Raw genomic sequence first — 22403 nt, 5'->3', positions numbered from 1 at the left:
CGATACTATAACCTTCACGTGTTAACAAAAGGAACGAGCTTCACGAGAAGCTCCTGATGAATATATTGAAAATGGAACCATAGTGAAACATTAATAGTATTAGGCATTAACGAAACCTGAATACAAAGCATGTTGATATCAGAATAAATGTAAACTCTTCAAGGTTAAACAGTTACGGGGCTAGAGGCATATATTATACGGCGGAAATCGAGAAGTGATCATTATTCCTAACTCCTGATTGGCGGGTGCGTTCCAGTTTCAACGCCTTCGGTGGAAATACTCCCGCAGTGATCGGGCCGTACCTACCTACCTAGGTATCTAGGTTACTTACCTACCTATGCATGCGTTGCGACCGACGCTCCCCTCATCCCTCTGTCCACTATTTTAGCTTGAGTTCGTCCGGTACCCAGGCAGTTGGTGGGCGTGGCCAGTTTCAATCTCAACCTCGCTACCAGTGCTGAACAACTTACATTCTTCTAAGTACATAACTCAGTCGAGACCATGGCTGTGAGTGTCACGACATACTCTCCCCTTCTTACTCTCAAGCTCATGCTTCGGAATCTAATGTACGGGTTAGAAACCATATAATCAAGTGGTCCTTTTTGGGGATTCGCTCTTCCAAGGCGCTAGCGAAGTTCAAGATGGCTTCTCGTTCCAAGGTGCTCTACAAAGTCGTATGTCAACACATTCTCAGGCAAGCTTATCGTGCTTATTTTCGAATCGTTCATAGAGTGTATGCGACACCTAGACGTGATCAACAGAGGATTCTCCGGCTACAATACCAAGAATGCCTTGCAATTGCTTCCAGAGATATTTTTGCCGGCGTCACCCTCAAATCCGAGGATCAAGTACCTTGTAAGTGATGATATTTGCTTGCCTGTCCGAGCTCTCGTTCGTTGTGCGCTTAGCGTAATTATGCTTGCAAAGCCTGACGATTGCGTATTATAGCTAGTCTTGCTAGGTGCGAATGATGCGTGCATCGATATTCCGACCAACACCCAGGGCGTTCCAATGGATCAATATAAAGAGAATTTGACTAAGATAATCACTCACGAATACATTCAGGCCCACGGCCCTAAGATTCTGCTTGTTACGCCCCCTCCTATTGACGAAATCCGAATTACCGAGCTTGACCTGGCCCTCGGACATCCGCAGGCAACGCGGCAAGCGGCCGTTAGCGCTGCTTACTCTGAGACGGCTAGAAAGGTGGCGGCAGAAATTCCCGGGGTGGTGCTTATCGACCTCCAGAAAGCTATCCTGGATAAAGCTACCTCCTTAACGGCGGATTTCGACGCGGGCGGCTCTCCCTTGGGATATCCTGGAGGCAAAAGAGGTGCCTTGGAACAACTTTTGCCAGATGGTTTACATATGAGCGGAGAAGCTTACAAAGTCTTATTTGACATTGTCAAGCCACATATCGGCCCATTCCCAGAGAAGCAGGGAGTTTTCCCAGATTGGCGTGTGCTTAACCCCGGAACGTTGTAATTGTTCACACAGGGTAGATATGACATACATAGGTAGGTATGTACCGTAGAAGCCCTTGGGGTTTCTTGAAAATAATAGTCTAGATTGCCCAAATGCGACTTTCCTACATGAAACTCGTACAGGTGATGATTATTTACATGTGTAGTTGTAAAAGATTGAAATCCGTAAAACATCCATGGATGCAAGACATACATTACATGCTTATTGCATTAGGGGAATTGAAGTTGTTATTCGGAGATTTTACTGTAGGGTTCCTGGTTTGGTACCTCTAGGTAGGTACCTAGGTACTGTATGTCAGCATCAGCCCAGTCAGCAGCCGCTTGGCCAGTGCATTAGGAAATAAATAGGTACCTACCTACCTAACCTACCAAATGTGGTCCATTTCGTGGTTTTGTGGTTTTGTGGTTTCGTAGTTTCGTAGTTTCGTGGTACGTACTGGAAAGTTGATGCGCGCTAAGGAAATCCAATGGTGGGTAAGTGCCTACGAACGTGAACGGCCACTGCTACTCTAAACCGCCATCCATTTTTATGAGAATCCGTAACCTACAAGCAGTCATCATCCAAAACTTCAAACCCTCAATTTTAGCAACCGCCCTGTTCTCAGAAGTTCCCGCCTTCTTCGATAATTTTAATTCCTCTTTCTTTTTGCCTTGCACCACATCTTACAAGGTAGCCAACCTGTTTTGATACTCCATCTTGTTATCCGTCCAATATATCCATCTCGTGTGCCATCCTGAAACTTAGGACACCGATTGGACTGTTTCCTTTTTCCTCAGTCGCTTTATCTGACTTCGCCTTCGACTACTTAAAAATCCTACGCCCGTAGATCACCTGCGAAACCCGGTCGCCACCGCCGATTAGACGAACCTGACGTCGTCCATCCTCTACAAAGAGTTCGATTGGCGTGTAACTTAAGTTTGTGATTGTAATATATCGTTGCTACGCCGACCTCGTCTTTGGTGCTACGAGAAGTGTCTCGCCCTCCTCGACCACAAAAGATACTCGAGCCTCTCTAACGATAAGGTCGCTTGATCGATACTGCAAATTAACACCGCCTTACCGCGCCGTCCGTTCCATATCTCCGCCGGAAGCCCTCGTGTTTCGACCTTGAACAACCTCCACCATTAAATATCAACATATACTAAGATTAGAACATAGTAATATTGCTCTACACAGTAACCCGCAAAGTGACCATTCGGTCCTCTGCGATGAGGAGGTGGTGGTGGACTCGGTCTTTCACATACTAAGGATAGAGGTCGCATCAGTTCGAACGGGGAGTCGATTGCGCCGCAGAGCACCTTTTATAGAACTATACATGAAGTCGATGGGCTACAATTTGGCACATCATCACAATTTGATGATACGAGTCGGCCATCCAAGCTCCTTAAAAGTCGACCTTCTGATCCCGTTGTTTCCGATCTCTATCAAACCCCCCCTAGGCAGACCGAGCCTCTCCTTCCATTGAATTTAGTCAAGCCCGTTTATCCTGTTATCAGTCTTTCTTACTCACGTTGTGACGTTAATAATTCGGGTTGGCATGGATCCCCGTTTCCCGGTTTCCCGTGACGAATTCTACAGTGTCCAGATGGACGTCAAACAGATGCAGATGATACAGAATAACCATGCTGAACGAATTTCTCGGTTGGAGAAGCATCAAGCTAACGATGCCGCGATCAAATCCGTTTGGAATTCGCCGTTTCCTAGCGCTCTAAGCGGTACGCCACAGCATGGTTCGTTCCTCTCGTGTTTATCACGGATATATAGCTACTATAGATTCTAACAGCTTTTTAGGACCACTTCAGATGCCTCCAAACGAAATTTTTGACGATTTTGAGGAGCAGGGCCAGAGTCTTCTGGGAAGTTTGCACTTGGATGCTGAAGATGAACCGGCAAGGCGCGGCGCGGCTTCTAGAGCGAATAGTGTTCGCTTCGATGAGAGTGCTCTCCAGGGTTCAAGCTGGGCGCAAAATGGTCGCCATTCAGGTGACTTCGGTCCAATCAGACCCGGCAGCGGCCTTGGCAACCATAACATGATGGAACGCTCTCTGTCTCACAAGTCGGACGGCAGGCATAGCTCTGCCGGTCATTCGGTCCATTCGGTCCACTCTCACCATTCTATTGCCTCCGGACGCGGAAGTAGCTTAGGTATAGACACCACGTTTACACCCGCCGGTCAAGATGACGATTCTCCGATTGGGATTCCAGAGCCGCCGCCGAGCCTGTTTGTATTGGGTTCCGTGCCTTCAATTATCCGATGCTGGCTAGCTCCTAATTTTGCGCACGATACTCTACTCTACGCAGTCGTGTGCACCGGATCGCAGAAGTCGGTTGTCGAGTTTTCTCTGATCAAAGAATTGGACTTGACACGTGATATTCATCGCGATTTGGATGGTGTTCACCGAATTCGTTTACCCGTATACTTGACAGAGGCAACCGTGTCGCAACCGAGTTCTCGAGGAATGAGTCCAGCTCCGCAGATACCGAGTTTGACGTGCACGTTCGAAGTAGCAGGGGTAGATCTACCCGACAATATCGAAGCTAAAAAGACTATCCGCACCTTCATTGGTAGCGAAGCACTGAGAGAGCATTGTGCCGATATTCTGTTCTCGCAGAATCGTATGACTCTGTATAGTAGCGAACGTGAGAAACTGTCTGTACCCTTCGTCCGCCCCGAAGATAATGGAATATTTAAGAATATTCGTACGATGGCTATCTTCCCTGAGAAACCGAAGTTGAACGCTACAGCGCGCCCATTTGTCTTGGGCGAAGCCAAGTCACAAGCAACCACGGCCACGGAGTCTGACAGAGCCCAGACGAGAGAAGTACATGGAGATGATGACGCCCGAGCACTTGCATCGCCATCTTCAGAGCTAGCGAGCCAGCAGGCCGCGACTACCGGGGCAAGTAGCATATCAGAAAGCGGCGGTGAAAGCGAGAGGCACTATAAGGAGATGAGTAGCTCGGAGTCGGGTACGAGGGAGTCCCAAGTTCAGCCGAATGATGCACCAAGTGACCACCAGCGGCGATCCTCAGCGGCAGGGAGCATCTGGAATTCGTGGCGCCACGGACCTGCTCTGAATGGCAACGAACAAAAGGATGCCTCCCCGTTGAGTGGATATCAACCTGCTGGGCGTGGGGTTCGGAGTATGAAGGTTTTGAAGCCAACAAAGTCAGCAACATCCTCATCCTCGGCACGAACGGGGACATCTTACGAACCAGCTTCGACGCCCAAAGGTAACGTCGAACCTAGACGTAAGAGCCATGTCGGGGCAGACAGTATCAGCAATAGCAGTACTAGCATCCGGTGGGAATCGAAGCGAACAGCGTCTAGTAGCGTGGAACCGAAAGCGAACGCAACTACGCGTGAGGTTCGAAGCGCATCGGGAACGCCGCGTACTTCTACAAACCCTATTGGTAGCGCATCAGCTTTTTCGTGGATGAGTTCGTCGGGCAAGCCAAGAACGCCGACTGCAGCAGCCGAGTAAAGAGCAGCACACTTAGATAGAAGCGAGCTCTATGAGATAACGGAGTAATGCTTGATGATGGTTTGCTGAGCTCGAGTGTTAATGCTCTCTGCTATGATTCCAGTAGTTCTACTTCGTCGTAGGTAGACATGATTAGGAAAAGAATAAAAAGAAACGCCAAATAGGTAAATGACATCAATCATGGCTAGCAACTGGTGGCTCATGAGCTTTCACGTACTTGGGTGCATTAGTTCGGCCCAGACCTGCCTATCAGATAGGGTATGGTATATTGCATGTGACGAGAAGTTGACATGTGGAAATGTGGAATAAGTTGAAGACTAACCCCGCTAGTTACATATCTTCCATAATACTAACGTTATAGACGGATGATTATACAATTGGGGTGTAAATTGTCACAAAAGGCCTCGTCGTCACTAGCTTCTTACCAGCTTCTTGCATGCTAGAAAATGCCGAAGCACGAGATCGATTACTCTTTATATCTGGTGACAGACTCGACGTCTGCTATCCTCGGTGATGCGGATATTTGCGAGGTAGTCGAAGCTGCTCTAAAGGGTGGCGTCACATGTGTTCAATACAGGGACAAGACAAGCGACACAGGTGTACTGATATCAACGGGCCGAAAGCTACACCAGATCACCAAGAAGTACAGTATTCCGCTACTCATCAACGATCGCATAGATGTTGCGCTTGCCGTTGGTTGCGAGGGCGTGCATATCGGACAGGATGATCTTGGTAAGATGGTCTTCCCGAAGATGGTTTCCCAAAGATGGTTTCCCCAAACCCATATTCCGATGACGTAACGCGCCGGTAAATTGACTGACTGGACGTCTATATAGATCTACCGACAGCTAGAAAGATCCTAGGAGAAGACGCTATTATTGGCGTTACCGTGAGCAACATTGCCGAAGTAGAATCTGCGGCTAATGGAGGTGCTGATTATCTGGGGATTGGGACTGTGTTCGCTACATCTACGTAAGAAGCCTCGAGATCATTAAGACTTATTTAACTAATAGCATTATAGAAAAGAAAATACAAAGAGTATTATCGGAGTAGAAGGCCTCCAGGAAATTCTACTTAGGATCGCAGCCGAGAACTGGCCCGTAAAGACGGTATGCATTGGCGGCATCAATGCATCCAACGTATCACGCGTAGTATGGCAGAGCTCCGTAAGAGGGAAGTCCCTTGACGGCGTTGCAGTCGTGAGCGCTATTATGGCAGCCCGAGCCCCAGAGGCAGCCTCGAGAGAACTCCTCCAGCTGGTCAAATCACCGCCTGCGTTCGCAAAATTTGGTGTGACGCCAAGCCAGCAGACGAGATCGCCCAAGGAGCTGCTTGCCCTCGTGCCATCTATTATTAAATCCATCAACAACAAAAAACCGCTCTCCCATAATATGACTAATCTAGTTGTCCAGAACTTCGCTGCCAATGTTGCGCTGAGTGTTGGCGCCAGCCCTATCATGGCGAATTACGGCGAGGAGGCTAAGGATTTGGCGAAGCTGGGAGGTGCGCTGGTTATTAATATGGGCACGGTTACGCCGGATGGGCTGGCGAATTATTTGAAGGCTCTGAAGGCATACAATGATGCTGGGCAGCCCGTTGTGTATGATCCCGTGGGGTAAGTCTCAACATGCTGTGCTTTTGAGTCTTTACATACAACAAGTTAACGAATGTGTATAGCGCCGGTGCAACCGCTATAAGACGATCGGCCGTCAAGACTATTCTTGGCGGTGGCTACGTTGACGTCCTCAAAGGCAACCAATCGGAGATCCTGTCTTGCGTCCCCGGAGGATCTACCGTTCAACAACGAGGCGTGGACAGTGGCCCCGGCAACCAGAACCTCCAGGAGCTGGGGTCCGCGATTAAGGAACTAGCCCGGCTCCGCAGACATGTCGTTGTAATGACCGGGAAGACGGATCTAGTGACGGCCGGGGACTCAGTGTTCACGATTGAGAACGGCCACGAGTACCTAGGAATGGTGACGGGCACGGGATGCTGCTTAGGCACAGCCATCTCAGCTGCAGTCGCAGCATACCCTGACGACAAGCTTGCCGCTACCATATCCGCGATATTGCACTACGGCATCGCAGCAGAGCTGGCGGCGGAGAGGCCCGATGTCAAGGGTCCAGGCACGTTTGTGCCGGCGTTTATCGATGAGTTGTATAATGTGAGGAAAGCTACGGTTAAGGGAGATATGGAGTGGTTGAAGAGGGCTAGGGTTACGGTGGTATCTTGAGCATATGGGTTTACTTGGATATAAGAACATAGACGGTGGGTTACATAGTGGCTTCTATGTTAATAGTCTATCCTTTTGGAATGATTCATCTTTTGATGGTTGATTTTTATCTTGTATTAAGTATGCAGGTTTAAGAATCTGGGTCTAAGATTGATGATTCGATGTAATGAGCGTACAGCAGGCCCTGATATGAGATGCAGGTATATAATTAGAGGTAACTATAATAATTATAAGTATCTAAGGTTACCTACCTATGTATAAATAACTCGGGTATCGATAAGCTATACATTTCTCTATCCCCGCTCGTTCCCGTTCCCGTTCCCGTTTCCGTTCCTGCCCCGCATTCGGCATTGATACTTATTAAATGTATAATCCCTAAACTCCTTCGCTCCAAACTCGGGATTCTTTATTCTAGTCAGACGCTATATTCCATTACCAGCGCATCCACTTGACCGGCGCGGTATGGTGGAAGCAAACCGGGCTTTGATGAATTTCGCGAGAACATCTAAATTCACGCTTGCTAAAGGATTACGGCGACAGCCGATCGTATTCTCGCCTCTGTACCCTTATACTTGCCAAGCCGGTCAGAAATACACCAGGTTTTCCACTATGGCGGATCAGCCGCAGAGACGTTTTCGTGAGTCTGCGATTAATTGGTTCTCGTGACTAAAGGAAATCCAAAGGGGATAATGAGGCTAACAGTTTACAGAACGGCCGGCGGTCTTGTAAGTGTTTCGCGCCTTGTCTACGAGATATCAAGAAGCTGACTGGGGATACCGCACAGCGTCTGCGACATGCAGGAGAAGTTTCGCTCCGCAATCTGGTCGTTTGACTTGATGTATAGAACCCATTGCTATTAATGTACTGCATATTATATCTATAACCTAAAATCTAGACCGAGCCTTTACATTATACCCGAAGATGCTTGTCGACGAAGACCCCCCTAATTACAGCTCCTAGTTACAGCTTGACCACTACTAACAACACCCACCAGCCTCCAGACAACGCAGAAAGTCCTACGCGCGGCCCAGATCCTCGACATACCCGTCATCGTGACGACGCAGAATGGCGCAAAGCTCGGGCCTACCGTCTCTGAGCTCCAGGAGTTAACGGCGGGTGCTGCAGTCGACGCAGATAAGACGGCCTTTAGTAGTACGTATTACTAAGACCCCCTTCCCCTTCCCCTTCCCCTTCCCCCTTTTCCAAGCCCGGAGGCTTCTCAGCCAGTGGCAAAGGCATCATCGCCCCCAGGGACCATGTCGCAAACCTCTAGACCCCTATAGACTCTTAACACTTACCGCTGCAGTGTTGCGCGCCCCGGAAGTAGCTTCTCGCTTCCCGCGCGCAGACCCAACGGGAGCCAATGGGCCCCTGCCCAGCGAGGTCGCCATCGTAGGCATCGAGACGCATATCTGCGTCACGCAGACCGCTCTCGACTTGCTCGAGCGCGGGCACAGGGTGTACGTGCTTGCGGATGGCGTCAGCAGCTGCAATCAGATGGACGCGCGGGTGGCGTTTGCACGGCTGCGAGCTGCGGGGGCGGTGGTGACGACTAGTGAAAGCTGGCTCTACGAGTGCATGGGGGATGCGGGGATCCCTGAATTCAGGGAGGTGGCGAAGCTGGTGAAGGAGACGGGGCCGGGCATGAAGGAGGTGCTGAAGGGGTTGATGAGTAACCTGTAGGGAAATACGAGATGTGTGCATTGCTTCTGTTTTGGTCTCGGGTGTGAGATACTTGGACTTACCGGCATAAGGTCGTGATAGATATTATTACCCTTCCATGACGCCTTAGAGGGGTTTGATATTCTAGATCCAGTTGCATTCCAAAAGCACGTGAAAGGATCTTGATATGCGTTCGGGTTCGGGCTCTCCTTATGTCCCAAGTAGTAGATCTTACAAGGAATTCATAGAAACTTGTAAGATCTCATAGCTAATAGATATTCCATTCCATTCGTGAGTAACTGTAGAACTAGCTAACTTCACATGAACTTTTATAAAAAAAAGAAGAAGAAAAAACTCCAGGCAAGTAACCCAGACTCAACTCTCACGCCAACCGCCACCCACCCAGACTCCCCTCGCTCCTAGCAGCTGGGGGCGCAGGCGCCGCCGGGATATGGAAAGTAGTAATAGAGCGGGCGGCGACGCTACCAGTAACAGAGCCGCTGGCGACAGTCACATCGATCCGCTGGCAATCGTGCGTCTGGTCCGTAACCCAGCCCGTAGCCTCCGTAGCATCAGCCCCGTTAAGCTTGACGCTCACGCTACTCGCAGAGCCCCCGGTGCTAATAACCACCACAGCAACGCTCCCGTCGACGTTCCTAAACGCAGCGCTCTTAACGCCGGAGCCGCTGCCGCTGCTCGCGACGCGGACGGCGCCGGGCCGCACGAAGCGCGACCAGTTGGCGAAGGCCCACAGGCGCTTGGAGACGTCGTAGCTGTAGGGCGCCTGCTGGTCGACGCGGATCATCTTCTCGTTGGTGGCGGGCGAGGGCCACTGCACGCCCTCCCAGTACACGTACCCCGAGACGTTGTAGTTGACCAGCGCGTCGTAGATGTTGTTGGCCCAGGTCAGGCCCTCGCCCGCGCCGCCGTAGCCGTACCACGACGTCGTCCATTGGCCTTGCAGGTCGCATTGCTCGGAGAGCCAGACGGGGACGCCTGGTGGTGTGTTAGTATGTACGTACGTGTTGTCAGTAACTATATAGGATAGGTGAGGGGGGGGGGGGGGGTGGTTATGCGCCATATCCGAGAAAAGGGTAAGGGGGGAGGGAGGGTGGATCTTGGTAGGTAAAGGGGGCGTATATCGTACTATGAATATGTTAGCTTCTGTTTAATAAATCTTGCTTGGGGAATATAGAATATCACTACGTACCGCGAATTCATTGGACCGCTCGGCCCACCGGTATAGGTATGCGAAGTAATCGTAGCGAGCAGGTCCTCGGCGCCAGCAGACTTGATGGCGTTAACCATATTCACTTGGTTGCCCCAACCCTCTGATTCGCAACACGCGATGCCGACCTGCGAGGTCAGGTTAGCTGCTACGAGCGAGGCGTGTAAGACCTTGATAAAGTCGGCCGCTTGCGCCCCGTTGGAATTCATCGACGCGTAGCTTGTCGTGAACTCGGGCTCGTTGAGGAAGCCGATCCTAGGAATAATTTACTTAGTTTAGTTACCAGTACGGGGACCGGGGACCTTTTTATTTATTTATAGGAAATATTTGTCAACTCACCGAGTGACGGGAACGCCAGCTTCGGCATAGTACTTGACATATTGGACGAGATAGTCGGCATACGCCTGTCTCCAGTCGCCGGTCCGGCAGTTAGTTCCGGAGACGCCGCATAGAGTGCCGCCATTAGCTTCGTTGCCGTTGGACTACCGCGAGTTTTCAGCAGTTAGTTTTGTCTGTTTCGAAGTGTCAGGAGAATACCTTCATGTATCCCGGGGCGCTCCAAGCATCGCCGTAGATCTGGCGCACTCCGTACGTGTTATACGCCTCCTGAGTTAACCACAGCTGGCCCGAGTCCTTGCCGTCCCACTGGTACTGCGGCGTGGCAGTTGGCCCGCCTGGATCCTTCGGCGCGAACGTGTTCATGTGGTCGGAGCTGCTGTCCGGGCTGGAGCCGATGCCATTGCGGATGATGGACAAGCCTGCCCCGGAGGTCGTGTTGAAGAGCAAGTCTAGGAGTTGCCTCTGCTTGGTCTTGTCCGACATGTTCGTGATCAGGTTTGCTCGCTGGAAGGCAAAAGAGCAGCCGAACCCGTCGATGGTCTGGTATGTCTTCGACAGGTCGACGGTGATTGTCGATCCCGACTGACGACGGCTCAGCCACGCCGGTACTGCCGATGCGAACGGCAGGGTACCGGAGGCGACGATTAGATCTGTGAACCTCATAGTCGCTACGTTGAGACAATGATCATAGTTACTCTGAGAAGTCTACATTTTACAAAGTCCACCCTGGGATACCCCCGTTTTTATCATTAGAGCTACTCCATGGGATACTCCCAAGCAAGACAGTGACCGGTATGCTCCATATTTGCCGGTGACCCTATAATAAATTGCTATACCTCGTTCTAGATCGTTGATGTATTCTAACGGTAGCATCCATGTACACTAGGTTACCATCTGACACTCCTAGCACGTGGAGAAGTAGCTGATTATCTTCGAAAACCAGGTGGTCGTCGTGTTAAGCTCCGTGAGATGTGACCTCCGCATCTTGACTGTGGGGTACGCGAGACTACTCAGATTAACGACGCTTAAGCCAAGAACGGGTAAATAGTCGAGGTGAGATCCTCTGCACCGAGTTATGTGTCTATTTAGCCACTGATCGTTCTCCGCGAAGGCAACTGGTTCTAGCCTCTTGAGAACGAGTCGAGTCTAAAGATATCCTAGTATGCTCGGCGTGGAGTGACGGTTGTCCATTGCCAGCTTACCAGATATTACCCAATTTTAAGTCGAGACTTACGTTTCTATTTTCTGTGGCAGCGACAGGAAGCTAGGGGTCGTGTTAAAAACCCGTCCAGATGGAGGGGTTAGTTTGAAGTACATAGGAAGTATATAGGGGGCTAGTAGCATTAATGCTACGTTCGTAGATAGACTAATGAACTAGACCCCTTTCTACTCTCGATTTTACTTACCTCATTCATACTAACCGAGATCGAAGACGACTTCATATAGTTATTCGCCACATTAAAGCAAGTACTAGGTGTCACGTATACAAAGATCAAAGAAGTAGTGTGAAGTTCAATGAGCGTTATCCATTCGACTAGCGAAATGGCGCTGATTGTATTGTTTTGTAAATACTGTTGGGTTCAGCTATATGGTTGGCCTTGGTACTTAAGACGATAGTCTAGTCTTTGTAGTACGGGCTATGTTCGAATCAGATCAAAAATTTAGTATCGCATACTATCAATTCTTCCGCTACGCCCGAAAGAACGTGGATTAGGTCCGATGAGCTCCCCTTTTGCGGATGTGTATCTGTCTACGCCGAGACCAGGATGCAATTAGGCGGTAGCGCTCACGCCCGTAGCCAGGTTCTCGCGTTCGAGCAGAGTTTCCATGAAGCCATTAGCTGGCTTCGATTCCTTGATTTCTTTGGCGATTTGTTGATCGATCCCGAGCTGCTCGTCAGTCCAGAGAGGTTCGGGCGCGGTAACACCAGCTTCACCAACACCAATGAAGCCACCCTCAGCCGCCCATTCCGAGGTTCGCTTAATACCGAGCTTAGTCCAGATTTCATCGACCGCAGCGACTAGCTCATCACGATATTTCTTCGTATGGCCTGGAGTCGGGGTAATTCTCAAACGCTCTTGGCCTACTGGTACAGTCGGGTAGTTGATAGATTGCACATAAATCTGGTAATCGTTCAGTAGCATATCCGATGCTTGTTTCGCAAGCTCGGCATTCCCGACTAAAAGCGGAACGATATGTGAGGGGTTCGGTATGACAGGGATATCCTTGGCACCCAACGCTTCTTTAACAGCACGTGTGTGTAGTTGTTGGAGTCGCCTGTCGTTATTGTGGTCGATCTGGTACTCAATAGCGACCCTGGCACCAGCCATGGTAGCCGGTGGAAGAGATGTCGTGAAAATAAAACCAGGCGCTAAAGATCGAATCATATCCACGAGTTTCGCACTTCCGGCTATGTATCCACCAACACATCCGTATGCCTTACCAAGAGTACCGGTTATGATGTCTATGCGATCCATAACCGTCCCTTCGGGTCTGCCTTGTTTGTGGGCCTCGTAATCCAGGTGTTCGGCAACACCGGCACCCTTCGGGCCATACATGCCAACAGCATGGACTTCGTCGAGGAATGTGATGGCTCCGTATTTATCAGCCAGATCGCATATGCCTTCAATAGGCCCAATTGAGCCACACATGCTGTAGACCGACTCGAAAGCAATAATTTTCGGAACATGGAGCGGCAGAGAAGCTAACTTAGCCTCAAGGTCCTCTAAATCGTTATGTTTGAAGACCATCTTTTTGGTCCCCGAATGGCGAATCCCCTGGATCATCGACGCATGGTTTAGACTGTCCGACAAGATAACACATTCGGGCAGCTTGCTCCCAAGGGTTGCGAGCGTCGCATCGTTTGCAACATAGCAGGAGCTAAATACGAGCGCGGCCTCTTTGGCGTGCAGCTTAGCAAGAGTTCCCTCAAGTTCGACTGCGTGTTTGTTATGGCCCGAGATATTTCTGGTGCCTCCTGCGCCTGCACCATACTCTTCGAGAGTCTCGTGCATCTGCTGCAGGACTCGGGAGTTACGGCCCATGCCTAAGTAATCATTGGAACACCACACCGTCACCCGATCTTCCTTAGTAGCCCCGTGAGCCTGGGGGAACTCCTTGGCCAGGCGATTGATGTTGTTGAAATAGCGGTATGACTTGTCCTTGTGCTTCTTGTCGAGTTCTGCATCGTAAAAGCCATTGTAATCGAATTTACCATCTAAGCTCGACGATTTGCTCAGCGGAGTTGTCGCATTGGCTTTGCGATTGGCATGGACGGAGGGAGAGAACTGGACTAAAACCAAATTGTAAGTATTCGGCCTCGATTTAAATATAGTAGCGCATATATACCTGATTCGCGCGCATTAAACACGGGGGAGTCTAAAGGTCTAGCCTCGTGCGAGCGGCTGGTGTGAATCTTGGCCCTCCCCGGCTTTGTCTGACTGGAGTAATTGCGAATTCCGCCCACGGTGGCGGCACCGGCCATCGAAGTCCTACCAACTCGAGCAGATTGGATAGCAAGCGCCTTTCCCATAACAGGGCAGCGCTGGCCAAGCAACTGCAACTTGGAGATAGTACCGCCGCATTGAGAAGCTTGCGGACGAGTAGAGGTTGACAAAGCACGAAGAGTGGCGGGAGAAGCTTTCTTTAAGAAGGGGCACATGGCCTTAGACTGGCGAAGCACAGCGTCCATAGTGACGATCACAACAGGTCCAAAAAAAGAAAGTAGTTGTAACAAGTAGTTTTAACCAATTGATTTGGTGTGGAACACTTGTGTCGATTGGAAAGTTTGTTAGTTTGGGGAAGGAAGTTTTTGATTTATGTACGTCCTCGTGGAAGGTTTTAGATTCTCTATAACTACCTAAGGTACCTAGGTAGGTAGTTAGGTAGTATGTACCTACCTTATGCAAGTCTCTAACAGGGTATCGCCGGAGACTCGGCGACCCACCAAATTGGCAGTTGATGACTGATGGGCAAAATATGATTGGGAGCCAAACTTATCCAAATATGCAGGGCAGAATAAGCGGCTTAGATCTATGTATGTACATATACAATAAGCCTCTTAGGTGAAATCGGGGATAAAATCCGCGCAGAAAAGGACCAAACTTACGAGACTAGGTACACATTAGTAACATATGTAACATACATACATACGAGAGGCAGGGTTTTATTGATGCCTGCCGTATGCACGAACGGCGGGAAACGGGATGATCCTTTTTTTTTATATGTCAGTGGCGGCTCTTTGCTCTAGATTGGAAGCTAGCTGAATCTTACATACATTTAACTTTAGGTAAGTAAGGTGTTAGGTGCACTACGTGTATTGGGTTGATCGTATAATATACATAGCTGGGGTGGTAAGGCTTACTGTACATTACCTAAGTATTCAAGTACCTATTCTGTCTACTCTTCCCCTCGGTGCCTCGGTGTCCCTCATTCGCCCCGCCTACGTGGCTTTCCCTATTGGCTAAAACCACTATTTCTTACCTAAAGGGGAACTTCCACGTGCTGTACCACACCTAGCTCGGTCTGTCTGGTCTGTGAGGCATCGTATGTTATTAGAGTCCTACATATATGTAGGTTACTATGTAGCCCTACGGCTTGGATGCCGTTAAGGACGGATGCGAGAATCCGATGTGAGAATCCGATGTGTATTAGCGGTGTATCCCGCGTCAATTGGTGGACTAGAGGCCACATTGCTTAACGCCGGTGTTCCATGCCGATAGTCCCCATTAGGAAGTGTTTTTGAGATGATATAGCCTAGGTTACAGAAGTCGACATCGTAAAGGTTTACGCAAATCACAAAGTCCGACTTAAGCACGAGCAGCACACCTTTCGAATCTGTTACTAATTGTAATGCCAAATATATTACATAGCCGACCAGATCGGACATTCACGACTCTCCGATACCGTTCATCAAGTTGATCGTTATTTTAAACGGCTACTGGCATCAGACCACGGCTGCCTAGTTTATTGAAACCGGGGTGTTAGACGGACATGAAAATGTAATGGTTAGAGGGGTAAACGTTGAGACATTGTATTGTGTAAGTTGGTAGGTAATACTTTCTGGCTTATACCATAACTCTCTGTCTATATAAGGGGTATAGAGGCACACAGATAACTCATAATACTCGTACATGCCTGTCCAAACACTTTGGCAGTCATAATGAACTGATTCCTTTGGCGGAGATGTCGTAGCTCGTAATACTGCAAGATTTTTGCGAGGATACTGCTTTACTATTTACTTTTAAGTCAAAGAGTTGACAGATTAAACCCGAATACTTACTTATTTCCTCTCTAGCTACCTACCTTATCCAGTAGTTCATAAATACCTACAGTGGCACCCTTATTATTGAAGAAACTACAACTATAGGAAAGTTCGTCTAGTACTAGTAGTCTATCCAAGCTCTCAAGGCAGGGTTTGGCATATTATCGGCCTGCTCTATTAAATCATAATTATTCACGTTCTAGAGTAAGTTCATGTTTAACACTATCTCCTAGAACTATACTAGCACTACCGAATACTTATGAGTACTCATGAGACCGGTCTGCTGGTTTGCTGTGGTTATTTACCTATATACGATTCTTAACTTTTGTGCGATGCGCAACGGGGTCCTTTTTAGTCCCGAAAAGCCCATACCATTAAGAATGCGAGTTTAGAATAGCAGCAATAGTTTCGTGATAGACATAACCGCAGAACCTGCCAAATCATAAACGAGAGGATTACCTATAGTTAGCTAGTTCTATTTGCTATGAACTAGAGTCACGCTCTCAAATATAAATCAAATATAAGGTCAACTATGATGTACATGTATGAAGCATACATTATGTACCTACCTAGGTAGTATATGTGTAGGTACCTAAGCAGCTTCCGATTACTTGGAGAGTACCTAGGTACCTCAGCTCATGGCTCGCAGCTCGATAAGGTTTTGTGGGGTAGAATCACATGCACTGTATGGATTTTCTCTAGCCGACACCCAAAATGCCCAAAATGCCCACCCAGGTGACTGGGAACTACGAAGATACAAAGCTCAAAAAAAGGCTGCCGCCCCTCAACAAATCCAACTCTGCCCAGTTGGCCAAGTTGCCAGTTCCCAGTTGCCAGTTGCCAAGTTGTCGGTGAGAAAATACTTCGTACATCCACTACTTGGAAATATTCTGCCGCAATTTTCGGTACTACGATGGGACAAGAATGGACTTGTGACTATGAAAGTAACCGTGACCGAAAATACAACCATACCTCGACTTCTGTCACAAGTGTCTAACCTGGTAGGTAGTATAAATCTATCACTTGACTCTTGACCCTTCTTTACCAGCCTGCTACGACTACTTTCGGTCCCTCCTCGCGACGGGTTCGCCGTTGCTCCCGTACAGCATGTCCTTCTCTTCGATCCTAAGCTACTTTCTCGGGGGCTATTTCGCCCTCGTTATCTCGCTATTTATGCTTTCACCCGTCGTTCCCGTAGCAGGCTTTGCCGCCCGCACGTTGTCCGCCTATGTCTCGTTATTAGTATGCGCCACCTACGGAGTACTTGCTTCAATATCCCTTCGAATAGTCGGTCGCGAACAGATTGCGCAGTGGACAACAGCGCGTGCTTTCAAATATATCATGGCTATTACGATAGGAATCACGTTCGAAGTTGACGATCCGAAGCGACATCTCGATACGGTTCGACCAGCCGTATTCATCGGAAATCACCAGAGCGAACTAGATGTCCTTATGCTCGGGTGCATATTCCCAAAATACTGCAGTGTAACTGCCAAGAAAGCATTGAAATATGTGCCGTTCCTGGGGTGGTTCATGGCATTGAGCGGCACAATCTTCATTGATAGGAAAAACTCGAAGGACGCGAGGCAGGCCATGGCTGGTGCTGCTAGGGAAATCCAGACTCGAAAACAGAGCGTATACATATTCCCCGAGGGCACCCGTAGTTACGCAAAGGACCCCGGTCTTTTACCCTTCAAGAAAGGTGCTTTCCACCTTGCTGTCCAGGCCGGCGTACCTATCGTCCCCGTAGTAGCGGCCAACTACTCGCACGTGCTCTACATCAAGAGTTATATATTCAGATCCGGAAAGATTCCCGTGAAAGGTACAATCCCACTTTTGATCACTCGTTGGAATTAATTACTAATTTCTACTAGTTCTCGATCCAATTCCTACAACTGGATTGAAACCCGAGGATGTTGACGAGTTAACTCGTAGCACCCGGGAGCTCATGTTAAAGGAGATAGTAGCGTTGACTCAGAAGGTTCAAAACAGACCCATCGCCGTACCTGCTACGAGCGGCGATGGTGTCGTGCATGCTAGTGGAGCTGACGCTACGCTGTCATAAGAGTAAACAAAATCGTATTAAAGCTCTACGGCACTGCATGCATGTTGTTTACATGCACGGCCCACTAGTATAGCCTACTGCTCTCTGCTTCATTTGCATTGCTATAGCTATTACTAGGTGCCTGTTATAGTTGGTGGCATCACTCGGAGTACGGAGAGTGCATACGCATTGATACCCCTATAGATTATCCATATAGGCGCATAATGGATGCACAACTGGAGACGATGGTCTTTAGAAGACGCTAGGAGGCGTCGATAGTGTTACCTGGTAATACTCATTATAAGGCTTATATTTATAAACTCTACATTTAGACTGAATCGGATCTTGAAGTCCGAGGAAGAGTAGCGACTTAGGGTATAATTATAGTATACGGCAGAGCTATCTTCTACCGAATAAGTATTCAAATATCAACAAGTTCCAAGAAATAGAGACTAGAGAACGACTTACCTTGATACCTCGGCATCTGTTTGCTTTAATATAAACACCTGTCACCCTATCAGTGATTATTTATCGGGATGGATGAGTGCTCGGCTACCTTAGGTAGGTACCTAGGTTAGTATGTTGCCAATGCCGACATGTACGCTCTCCTATGCTTCGTGAGTGGGTAGTTTATAAATACGGAGGCTGTCAACTTATGTGCCTCTACCCCTAGTATTTAGCTTCATCTATACCCGCTACCTACCGATCGACTATGCCGAGATGTAATTTTTGATAGGTCTAATCTCATTAGATCTCATCATCTCATCATTTCATCATAAAAGTCGCGCGGTTCTGGCCAGATGCAAATCCTTTATTTCCTTGGCACAACGTGGCTTAGCTTGCGAATCTATCAGATCATCCCCACCCACAACAACTGACATCGATACATACTCTATACATACATACGTCACGATCCCTACATCATATGTATATGACGTTTAATTAACGTTTGTAAGATACATACATATGTATAGGAAAGCATCAACAGTAAACTCTGCATTATCTGCCGCATTTGCCTTTCTAACAGCGGTCGAGTATGTAATAGCTAGTTCCGGCACTGTCCAGCCAGCAGACTTAAACAGCGCGCGCCAAATATGCAAGCTCTGTGACCTACTTAGCTACCTTTGCCTAAACGGGAAATATTGGAAGACCAACGCGATCTAGAAGCTAGAGGACGCAAGACATCTTTGTAGCAAGGTGATACTTGTTACCATGCCACGAGGGATGACGAAATGACGAATCGACCTTAGCAAGTTAGACTACATCTTGTACGAGTAAGTTTGCTGATATGACTGGTCAATTTCTCCCAAAACCTGCTCTACGACATGTAGTTGCGCTCGAGAATGATGCAAGGAGCTGAAATGGGCTACCTCGGACTAGAAACCATCAATATTGACAAGTAATACACAGGTCCGAAGTCCCCGAATTCACCGGGGCAGCTGAAGATATCCACCATGACGCGCTCGCCTTCGCCGAACTTGGACGTAGCTCTTTGATCTATTGACAGAGTACTAGTGACGTTGCGCCTTGTAGCTCCGAGACGAGCTCCCTCCAAGCGCTTTCCCCTCGTTTAGCTGCGGGCTTGTTCTTGAAGAGTCTATCGTATATAAAACCCCCTCTCTTTCGCCCTTGCTCGTACCTGATTCCTATTCATCCCAAGCATCATATCTATAAAATTCTCCTTAATAATTGATATACTAGCCATAAATATGTCTTACAACGACGACAACAACAACAGCGTAAGCATATCCCGGAATTCTTGCTAATTACGGCAACTAACATGATATTTAGTCGAGCTACGGCGGCAACGACAACTCCGTATGTAGTATACATAGATTCTAAACTTACCACATTGTGTCTAATGTTTTAATTATAGTCCTCTCGTAACGAGGGAGGGTACGGGTCTAGCCGCAATGACGATACCAATGCCACCTACGGTAGTAATGACCGATCGGACAATTCCTACGGGTCCTCAAACCGCCGGGACAATGACAACGATAATAACAACAGCTCCTCAAACTCATACGGGTCGGGAGGCAACGATTCCTTCGGTTCCAGTGACAACACATATGGCTCGAGCAACACTCGCCAGGACGACGACGATAAGATTGGTTCTTCCCGCTCTGGTAACAACAATGACAGCTATGGTTCGAGCAACACTCGTCGAGACAATGACGACAAATCTTATGGCTCAAATGACAACGACAACTCTTTTGGGTCTAGCAAAAATAACACCAGCAGCTACGGCTCAAATGATAACTCATATGGGTCGGGTAACAACACCAGCACTTACGGATCTAAGAACACTGGTTCCGACAGCTATGGTTCGAGCGACCGCGACAACCAGAACTCTTACGGTTCCGGCAACAAAAACTCAGGGAGCTATGGAGATGACGATGACACCTCGGGCCGCAAGGGAAATAGCACCGCTGGCAAGCTGCTGGAGAGTAAGTCTGACCCCTATTTCCATTCTTGGAATTATCTACTCTACTTCTACTGTTGATATTTCATCGTCATGGCTCTATCATATACTAATTCGATCACAGAGGTTGGTTCAGTCCTCGGCAGTGACCGCCAAGGGGAAACGGGTCGCGAGAAGCGTGAGGGAACTGGATATGGGCGTGACAACGATAACTACTAAGTACCTAAGACAGTAGAGTTCCGACATATATGAGATAGAAACATATTTAGCAATCCCTCTCTATCTACTAATTTGACAGATATATATGCCCTGACCCGGGCTCTGTATTAGTTTGCAATAGGACACCATAAGCAATATATGTCAACACGGTCATTTAATGAATAAAACTTGGCGGTTATCATGAATTAAGAATCTAAGTGACTTAGCAGGTTATTGGCATCATGCAAATTTATACTGTTCATCAGACTTAATCTATAGCAAGCTAGCTAACCTGCCTGTGAAACCACCAGTATTAAAGTATCATAGGGGATATAATTCACAGGTTGAATATCAAAACTTTCCTTTTTTCTTCTCCCGCGAGCGAGGTTTTCCACAATTGCACTATGATACACGAGGTCACTAGCAATGGATGACATTGAGAAGCTTCTCAGGCTTTGTTAAAAACCAAACACAATTTCAAACGCAAGTTGCATATAGCTTGTCAAAGACATGCTGGCGACTCCATTAATGGATATCCCGTCCTGCAAAAAGTTAATTCGGATAGTTTGCAAGCCGCACTATTAAACAACCGCACTTTTCCCTATCCTATATTGTAGTAAGCATGTAATTCCGAGGTTTTCCTGAAAACCACGCGGTACTTACATCCACCGTCCTGCAAATATCGGCAAACCAGAGGGGAGGAAATAGTAGTTGAGACACTGAGACGGCAAGTGCATTTACGAAATATCAAACTCTTCAATCTTCACCCCAGACTCCTCGATCTTGACGGGCTGGTGCACCGGGTGGCAAGGTATTTTCTTGACCTCGTCAAGGATCTTGTCGACAATCGACTGGAGCTCGGTGTGCTCAGGAAGGTATTTGTTCCACTCCTTCATCTGATCCTTGAACATGACGAAGTGGTTGATCCAGAACTTCATGATGAGCTGCACGCTTTTCATCTGAGACGTATAGCTGATCCAAAGCTTCTGGAGGTGGCCGTCGGGGCCGTCGGGGCCTGTGCCAACAACGAGCCAGAGCATACGGAGGGCATCGTCGACGGCGTCGTTGACCGCTTTGATGTCGATGCGGAACTTCGTGCGTTGGTCTGGAGTCAATGCTTCCGCGGGGTCCTGTGGCATGAGCATGGCTCGGAAACACTCGTACTTGGCTTCTCGTCGTGCCATTGCTAGGTGCACCTGAAGCACTAATTCGTCGATCACGGCTTGATCAAGCAGAGGATAAGCCGGCGGGCCGGACTCGGAGTTGGGGACCGGCATGGCTGCTGGGGCCGGGACCGGAACAGGGACCGAGACTGGGGCGGGTACCGGGGCTTGAGCCGGGATTGAAACGGGGACTGCAGTTGCAACTGGGCTGGGGACTTGAGCTGCAGCAGGTGTGGGCACTGCAGGAGCACCGGCGGACTGAACAACGTTGAGATTATATAAATAAATCTTTTTCTGCTTCATGCGAAGATGACGTTTTAAGTTTGAATCATTCTTGTAGGAATGGGAACTGTTGATCGCGTTGCAGTTTGGCCAGTGACACCAGAATTCACCATTCCTATAGCCACCCCCGTTATTTAGGTTACAGAGGGACAGCTCTTGGATCATTGCACAATCATCTTCTACGGCGAGAACTAGGCTGGACCCTGGGAAGTAGCATTTAACGCCCAAGTGGCTTGTCTCCAGGTGCTCATGCAGGGATCGTAGAGTGAACGACTGCTGGCAATGAGGGCATGGCTGGCGAAAGGGATTCCCGGGCCCTGGGGCTGCAAGCATCTTGACGCGTTAAACGGCGTGCTAGGCGCCTTGTGCTTAAATATCTTGATAATTCAGTTCTCGTCCACGTCGATATTCAACCTGTTTGAATGATAATAAGTGGCTGGCACGATGTTGGCTCCTAAAGCCCGTGCAGGTGAAGGTGGTGTTCGGAGAAAGAAATCCAATTTTTGCAGCGCGCCGTGAGGAATTTGCCGTAAGCTACCTATTTACAACGTCGTTGCCAGGTGCCTAAAGAGGTCGCCTGGCCCGTTTGATTCAACGCT

At 48.6% G+C, this 22403-nt stretch overlaps 9 protein-coding genes across 9 annotated transcripts; 6 read left to right on the top strand and 3 right to left on the bottom strand.

Moving 5' to 3' along the window:
• The first annotated feature begins 131 nt into the window (after positions 1-131).
• F4813DRAFT_344993 (SGNH hydrolase) lies at positions 132-1751 on the top strand. The gene is made up of 4 exons (XM_049241714.1): positions 132-507; positions 578-674; positions 731-855; positions 949-1751. The coding sequence occupies exons 1-4, from the start codon at positions 502-504 to the stop codon at positions 1483-1485; spliced, it is 765 nt and encodes a 254-aa protein (XP_049103567.1). The 5' UTR covers positions 132-501; the 3' UTR covers positions 1486-1751.
• Positions 1752-3022: 1271 nt separating this feature from the next.
• On the top strand, positions 3023-4970 carry F4813DRAFT_385280 (uncharacterized protein; the record flags this gene model as incomplete). Its single annotated transcript, XM_049246228.1, has 2 exons — positions 3023-3215; positions 3277-4970. 2 exons carry the CDS (start codon positions 3023-3025, stop codon positions 4968-4970), a joined length of 1887 nt encoding a protein of 628 aa, XP_049103566.1.
• Positions 4971-5295: 325 nt separating this feature from the next.
• Positions 5296-7526, top strand: F4813DRAFT_165681 (TMP-TENI-domain-containing protein). Its single transcript, XM_049239132.1, has 4 exons — positions 5296-5702; positions 5807-5942; positions 5992-6585; positions 6648-7526. Exons 1-4 carry the CDS (start codon positions 5417-5419, stop codon positions 7201-7203), a joined length of 1572 nt encoding a protein of 523 aa, XP_049103565.1. The 5' UTR covers positions 5296-5416; the 3' UTR covers positions 7204-7526.
• Position 7527: 1 nt separating this feature from the next.
• F4813DRAFT_165682 (Isochorismatase hydrolase) lies at positions 7528-9067 on the top strand. Its single transcript, XM_049239133.1, has 5 exons — positions 7528-7840; positions 7913-7928; positions 7988-8041; positions 8198-8355; positions 8510-9067. Exons 1-5 carry the CDS (start codon positions 7666-7668, stop codon positions 8884-8886), a joined length of 780 nt encoding a protein of 259 aa, XP_049103564.1. The 5' UTR covers positions 7528-7665; the 3' UTR covers positions 8887-9067.
• A 180-nt stretch (positions 9068-9247) lies between these two features.
• F4813DRAFT_378682 (glycoside hydrolase family 30 protein) lies at positions 9248-11095 on the bottom strand (the record flags this gene model as incomplete). Its single annotated transcript, XM_049245360.1, has 4 exons — positions 9248-9861; positions 10092-10348; positions 10433-10575; positions 10631-11095. 4 exons carry the CDS (start codon positions 11093-11095, stop codon positions 9248-9250), a joined length of 1479 nt encoding a protein of 492 aa, XP_049103563.1.
• Positions 11096-11938: 843 nt separating this feature from the next.
• Positions 11939-14643, bottom strand: F4813DRAFT_344973 (5-aminolevulinate synthase mitochondrial precursor). The gene is made up of 2 exons (XM_049241712.1): positions 13781-14643; positions 11939-13724 (listed from the first exon to the last, which is right to left on the bottom strand). Exons 1-2 carry the CDS (start codon positions 14121-14123, stop codon positions 12205-12207), a joined length of 1863 nt encoding a protein of 620 aa, XP_049103562.1. The 5' UTR covers positions 14124-14643; the 3' UTR covers positions 11939-12204.
• A 1791-nt stretch (positions 14644-16434) lies between these two features.
• Positions 16435-18448, top strand: F4813DRAFT_344970 (1-acylglycerol-3-phosphate O). The gene is made up of 2 exons (XM_049241711.1): positions 16435-17517; positions 17570-18448. Exons 1-2 carry the CDS (start codon positions 16803-16805, stop codon positions 17758-17760), a joined length of 906 nt encoding a protein of 301 aa, XP_049103561.1. The 5' UTR covers positions 16435-16802; the 3' UTR covers positions 17761-18448.
• A 921-nt stretch (positions 18449-19369) lies between these two features.
• On the top strand, positions 19370-20749 carry F4813DRAFT_344967 (uncharacterized protein). The gene is made up of 4 exons (XM_049241710.1): positions 19370-19478; positions 19531-19557; positions 19616-20186; positions 20286-20749. The coding sequence occupies exons 1-4, from the start codon at positions 19449-19451 to the stop codon at positions 20378-20380; spliced, it is 723 nt and encodes a 240-aa protein (XP_049103560.1). The 5' UTR covers positions 19370-19448; the 3' UTR covers positions 20381-20749.
• On the bottom strand, positions 20750-22342 carry F4813DRAFT_344966 (uncharacterized protein). The gene has a single exon (XM_049241709.1). The coding sequence runs from the start codon at positions 22135-22137 to the stop codon at positions 21097-21099; it is 1041 nt and encodes a 346-aa protein (XP_049103559.1). The 5' UTR covers positions 22138-22342; the 3' UTR covers positions 20750-21096.
• Positions 22343-22403: the final 61 nt, after the last annotated feature.

Source organism: Daldinia decipiens (assembly GCF_022478715.1).
Source record: "Daldinia decipiens strain CBS 113046 unplaced genomic scaffold F4813scaffold_3, whole genome shotgun sequence".
Taxonomy (NCBI): Eukaryota; Fungi; Ascomycota; class Sordariomycetes; order Xylariales; family Hypoxylaceae; genus Daldinia; species Daldinia decipiens.
Note: the sequence above shows the minus strand (reverse complement) of the source record. Positions and strands in the feature narration are given on the sequence as shown.